At 36.2% G+C, this 6,805-nt stretch overlaps 1 protein-coding gene across 1 annotated transcript in view; it reads right to left on the bottom strand.

The window, feature by feature from the left end:
- Nucleotides 1–3,560: 3,560 nt before the first annotated feature.
- The window catches only part of LOC143343489 (neuroendocrine convertase 1), a 59,996-nt gene continuing 56,751 nt past the window's right edge, over nucleotides 3,561–6,805 (bottom strand). Inside the window, exons 13-15 of the mRNA XM_076768437.1 lie at nucleotides 4,195–4,328; nucleotides 3,908–4,039; nucleotides 3,561–3,797 (exon numbers count right to left, since the gene is read on the bottom strand). Coding sequence (XP_076624552.1) covers nucleotides 3,672–3,797; nucleotides 3,908–4,039; nucleotides 4,195–4,328 — 392 coding nt within the window. The 3' untranslated portion in view covers nucleotides 3,561–3,671. The remainder of the gene's footprint in view (nucleotides 3,798–3,907; nucleotides 4,040–4,194; nucleotides 4,329–6,805) is intronic.

Below are 6,805 nucleotides of genomic sequence, written 5' to 3'. Positions count from 1 at the left end.
TCCCTGTTTCGCCACCCACACACCCCAATGTACGGTCGACGGCAGCGCGGCTACGTGGTGGATGCAAAGACTATGATTGGCGCCCGCAGCAGTACAAATTCAAGGCCCTCGCGTGCCCTCGTGCTTTGCTTTTGTTACCTTTGTTAGTCGGTGCACAGTGGTGATAAGTCATTTTTGTAAAAAGTGCACCGGTAATGGAAAATTTATTCACGTATATTTAACTGGGCGTATGGTTCATGATTTGGCATAATTTTTTTTACGATTTGTTAATTTTGGAAACGACTAGGAGGAACTGAAGTGGTATTAAAGTCGTCTCGAAATCGTGTTGTTTTTTTTAAATTAAATGATGAGCGATGAAATCAATTTTACCTAGTGTGTACTTGAATCGTATCAATATCATTGAACGTTTTCAATTTTCATTTCACTTTTTAATTGGGACTGAAGCGAGTTGAAGGTTTCGTTTTAGTCTCATTTTGAAGACTGATATCTTGCCTTTGTTTCTAAAAAAAATTAGCTGCTATTAGCTGCTACTGTGTATACTTACACAAAAGTTACTTATACCAAATAATGCGCCCCTTTAAATAAAACAACTTTTGTAAAAACACTTTTTTGATATCTTCAATATCTCGTAAGATATTGTATATGATATTGTATCAGTGTCTCTCAAATTATGGTCGATCTTCGACACGCGACGAATTAAAAAAGTACAAGCTGCGTGCAGAAATTTATGGGACCCCTTTTCATAAATTATTTATTAGAAAGTCTAATATCATTTACAAACTAGCTGGACAAAACTGTTTCTTTATATGTATTGAATGTGCAGTGAACATACATACTTTGTATTTTATTCGGTATTTAATATCTATTTTTTATAAAAATCTAAAACTTTAATTTATTAAAACTGTAAAAACTTGATTTACGATATTTTTGAAACGACAAACAGTCGTTTAATAATTATACATTTTGCACGCGGTGCGTTACTGATGGTTCTTTTATTAATTTTTGACACGCACGCGCGAGAGAGTTTCGCCGCGCCTACTTTAAATTTATTATCAGGTCGCGAAATCATTTCCCTTTCTGATTATATCGCGTATACTACGGGACGTACCGTGCACCGATAAACCAACACTTCTCGTAACCTTGCAAACCTTTTTCCTTCGGTGAGCTAAGTTCGGTCGAAAAGAACACGAGAGTTTTAATGTATAATTAAGTCAGGCCCACCTGAATATAGAAAGGTTACTTTAAAACGAGTACACCATTCCTGGGATGAAACTTCCAACGCGATGCTTCTACGGCTACTTGAGAGGGCGTAATCATTTATACGTCGATCGTAGCTTACTTTTTCGGCATACGGGATTATTTGAAGCTTCCTCAGAGACTTTTCCCATCAAATTTATATGCAACTGTGCCTCGACTTAAAGGGGGTCTTCTAGCGTGAACCTTTGAAAAATCGATCTCTTTTTTCTCCATTTTCTTAAAGAATATAATTTGAATATCTGCAAGACCTTATGCTTGAATTCTTAAAATTAACATATCTCAAAATCTGTTTGACCAATTGGCTTAAAATTTTCTACCAGAATCAATTCAAAATTTTTATTTTTCATATTTCTTTAAACCCCCGAAATTTAAAAAAAGACATGACAAAATCGATAATCAAGTTCAAAGTGTTGCCATTTTTTAAATTATCAATTTTTTTCCTTTATTCTACTACCAGCTATAGTCAAACTCATAGTAATTAAGAATCTTTCAGATTTGTTCATGTCAAATAAACAGAATGGCCGGAATCATAGACACCGTGAGGCAACCTTTTTGAAAATATGCAGTGTCACCAATTTTAACTTTCATTCGTCTAAAAAATTTAAAAACGTCACTAACATACGTATAAATGAGCCTTGTAAATTTGTCTGCGAAAGGTGTTACAGTTTATTCACAAAAAATTCCCCAAGAAAGTCTAAAAAATCATCGTCCAAGAATTCAAATTTCAAAGAAACTATTTTCTCTCGTTAGCAATCGCGTCTACTATTTCGCTGTTATTGGTTCGCTCTTCCATCGAGCGTAAATTACTGGGAACCAACAGGCAGCGTGTATTTTCATTATCGTAGAAGCCCGTGAAATTGAATTTTTGGGTTCAAAAATGCTTTGTACCCATCTCGAGTAAAATTGAAATGTAAATCTCGTAAATATTACGCGTACGGTCCCTTTGATCTCCGATGCGATTTCTACTCGAGGGCCAAACGACAAAGGAACGAAACAATCTCTTCTGCGCGACGCTCTGTAAAATTCCGTTAATATACTGAGTTTCCATGTTAAAGAGAAAACAATGATAACTGAATTACGGTAATGATCGAGGAACTCGACACGACTCCCAGTTTCAGCGAGCAGATGGTTTTCGTGAAAATTTCATTTGGACCCACCCTTAAGGGGTAACTCGCGGAATAGCTGGCGTGCCACGCTAATAGCATTCGCTATATTTCACGGGCGAACGTTACCCCGGTTATACATTACAGGATCTCGGAGAAGTTGAATTTTTTTGCCTCGACGCGTGTGATTTATCACTCGACTCTGAATATGTGTCCGAATAACCGCTTCATGGATCAAACTTTCGTTTAAGATACTGTTTGGAATGATTCCAGTCTTTATTTTCGAGGTACCGGTTTACTCAAAGGCCATTGAAGTTCTTGATCGAATAATCCAAGTGTTTCCTAATACACTCTGCAGTATACAGGGTGTCCCGTAGGACCCACTTCAGGACTAGATTCTACACACGTGAAAACAATAAAATAAGTTCATATAAACGTACATCTTATTCGACTTTGTTTTCGAGCTATGACGAGTTGTATATTGGTATAATTATTTCGAAAGATATTAATCAATGAACTGTGCTTATCCCACTGTTTACAAATAGAATTGTACGAGGCTTCCATGAAATTCAAACAATTCTTGGACAAATGAAAAGGGTAAGTTAGGTGTTTGGTGATTAACAACACCCCGTTGTCGCTTCCTTTTCGACATTAGATCCACCCTTGGAATGGAATAGTGCTTGGAAGATGGAATAAATATACCGTTTGTTCGGCCCCTTTCGTGATTTTTTTTTTAAATGATATGTAGGCTATTTTCTACTGAGATTTTGCAGATATATTTATTCATCTTATAAGCACGCACAGGATTTTTTTCATAAAAGAATATTAAAAATTGTGGGAGTTGTAACTTCTTGTCTGATGGCTCTTCTGAAAAAGGTGTTCCACTAACTTCGTCGATTCCAGTCGATCCTCTAATCTGAAACAGAGGGGCTTAAAGAGTCTTTATAAGGCAGGGCGAATTTCTATTTTTTAACTTTTCTTCTGTCTTTAGGATATTAAAAAAACTAGCAAAACTCAATATTTTCTAAAATCTCTAATTCCAACGATAAAAGCATGCCTATTGAATATTCTCTCCAAATTTGAAGTCAATTCGCTAGATCTTGAAATAATCATGGAAATTATAACTCCCACAATTTTTAATATATTCTAATAGAAAAAATACTGTACACACTCATAAGATGAATAAATATATTTGCAAAATCTCAGTACAAAATAGTCTACCTATCATTAAAAAAAAGAAAAAAAAATCACAAAGAAGGTTGAATAAATGACAGTTTAGAACAGACTTTTTCGAGTTCGAGATTCGTCGATTTATACTCGCAAAAGTTTCTCGAGCCAGTGCTTTCCATAAACGTCGTTCGCTTCGAGAACTTCTGACTCGAGATCTTTATTCTCGGGCACGTAGTTCGATGGCCCGTTTATGTCGAAGGATTCATTCTGTAACATACAATGAGCGTGAAAAATGGTAAACGGACCGTTTACCGGCGACTTTATACCGGAAATAAATCGCATTATTGTTCTGTAATTATGATTATGCATCCACTTACGGTTTCTCGAAGTCGATTGTACTTCTGGTCGTACACTCTCGGCCCGTTTTCACGATAACGTGGCATTTCCCTGGTCCCGTGCAGAATCAATGCAAAGTCTTTCACCGTGCCATTATTCCCCGTTGGTCCGATCTGTTCCGGCGCAAATAAATGCAATTAAACGTTCGTTCGCAACGCTTTCAGCAGAACCGGACGAATTGAAAGTGTTTCGTCAATAGTCATCCCGGTAAATGGAGCAAAACGAAATATTGCAAAACGAGAATATAGAATTTTCGAAATTTAATAACCTCGTCGAAAATGTCTAGAAACCAGACGCCGTTCGGATCTTCTCCCCAAGATGCCACCGACATGAATTTCCATTTCTCGAAACCTGCGCCCGAGCTGTCCAACTTCCTAGGTTTCAGAATCTGCACCTTTGTTCCTTGAAAGTAAATAAATTAATTTTTCTTAACCCCCTGGGGGCCGAATACTTTTTTTAAATATAAACTTGCAAGACATTTACTTTGATATTTACTGAGATATTATATAATTAAGAAGTTATTTTGCAAAACGTCGATATATTAGCACGTGACCTGAAAGTTACACGAGTTCATAAAGGGTTAATTGGAACTTTATACTTTTGGTTACACCGTTACAGTTTTGTAATCTTTATAAAATGAAAATTAACTAATAATATTAAAATCAACACATTTTTACGATCACGATGTATTCGTGAAACAAATCTGTTCTTTTTCGCGGCCATTGCACGAACAAATTTGAACAAAATTAAATTGGATAGTGTACTAAAAAATTATTTGGAATTAAATCGTACGTCAAGGAGTTAAGGTACTCGTTCCGTAAACCTGATAGTCGAGTTATGCCAGTAACACAATCGCTTGGCTAATACGATCGTAAATCCACAGCCCTTGACTGTTCTACCACTTCAGAACGTTTGACACGACGCGAAATCGATTTCAAGTAGTAACGCGCGGGTTCAGTCGCATCTGTGTACATCGTAAAAATCTTATTTTCGAGATATTTTCCTCCGGATAAAATCTGCTACGGGCGGCGATAAATAAAACGACGATGCGTTGTATATGTGATATTTCACGGCGAAGTCAAATGTATTCTTCGAGCGAATACAACGAGCATGCTAAACAGGTGGGCCACATGTGGTCCGAATCCATTCGATTTTGCAACTATGCTTCTGTCAAACTATCTACGTTCAACAATCTGCGGTAGAGCACCTAATTGGAAACACCTGAGTGTAAATAAAACTCCTTACACTGCGTGTCATAACTATTAAACCACACTAATGTTTTCAATTTTACATTCTTGTTGAAATTTTAAGAAACGGAATGTGGGGATAGCAGGCATATACTACCGCACGAGTCACCTGTACGTGAGCTTGGCATTTCGCACAATTTCGGGAAAACGATAAAGAACGCTAGTGTGAGCCTTTCCTTCTTGCTCTTTGAAAAGAGAAACAGCTGAAATACGACCTCGCGATAATCGGCATATGATTCCAAGTCTCGACTGCCCAGCATTTTTACTTTCCGACCTATGTAAGGTATAAGATACCATAATGAAAAAAAAATTTCGAAAATTTTTTTTAGCGGAAATACACGTTTTAAAACCCCCTGATCATATTGTGACTATTAATAAAAAAGACATTTTTTTTTGTTTCTATGCTATTAACATGATTGCGTCTAAACGGCTGAATGAATTTCAATGAAACTTTACATTTCAATTTTATGTTCTCGTTTCCAGGTCTGATTAGATTTTGAGCATGATCAGCTTCTGGATAATAATGATGGAAGGCTTAAACCACGACATGTAAAGCAAATGGTAAAGTATGGTGGCGGATCCCTAATGTTTTGAAGGTGCTTAACAGCATTTGGTGTTGGATCACTGCACCAAATTAATGGCATCATGAATCAATATATGTACAAAGATATTTTATGAGATCATCTCACAGATGCTGTTGAAAATATGCCATTCGAAGAAGAAAATGTAATTTTCATGCATGATCGAGATCCTAGGTATACTGTTAAAAGTGTGAAAAATTGGCTCAATACTAAAAAAATTTCTATTTTGGATTGGCCTGCACAGAGCCTTGATCTCAACCCCATAGAGAATCTATGGGAGTTATTGAAAATACGACTTCGGGATTCATATGACTCCCAACCAACTTCAATCACAAATTTGCATAACAGAATTCAAGAACAAATATCTCCAGATTATTGTAAAAAGTTAATAGAAAATATGCCAAAGAGAATCAGTGCAGTTTTGCAAGCAAAAAGGTTATGGACAAAATATTAAAAATGAATAATATATTAAATATTGTCGAATATTGAACGTGGTGCAAAACTGAGTCAATCTATTGTTCGTATTATTCATAAACAACAAGATGTTAATTGCTGAAAGACTTTCTTATATTACTTCTAACTGTGATAAAAATAATTATAATGTTTATTTTTTGTTATTCTTTTATATTCCTAGTAATAAATAATGATTTATGCAAAACTTGTGGTCACTTATGCTCCTTACTGTATGTCTTATTGTACCGATTATCCGCGATGTCCGATTAACATTTATTTTTTTATTTCCTAGTCTTGAGATACACTCGTTCAAAATGGAACAAAATGTTAAAAAGATCGTGCATTAAACTTTAAGAGGATCCTTGTAAGAAGGCTTTAATCTTCGACTTGGTCGTGGTTTTAATGGGTCGTTGGTTATTCGCTGGTCAACAACGATTAGGTAATGGTCATTGATGGTCAACAGTGAGGCTGACATCAAGATCAATGGTCCAGGAATCCAGAAGGTAGGGCCAACCGAAATAGTTCTTCGGTAGACCAAATTGTCTTTAACTGTTACCTTGGTCTCCGTCTCCCCACTCTTCCACCTTAGGAAGAGGTA

This window comes from Colletes latitarsis, chromosome 7, assembly GCF_051014445.1.
Source record: "Colletes latitarsis isolate SP2378_abdomen chromosome 7, iyColLati1, whole genome shotgun sequence".
Lineage (NCBI taxonomy): Eukaryota > Metazoa > Arthropoda > Insecta > Hymenoptera > Colletidae > Colletes > Colletes latitarsis.
This window is presented reverse-complemented; position numbering and strand designations above follow the sequence as displayed.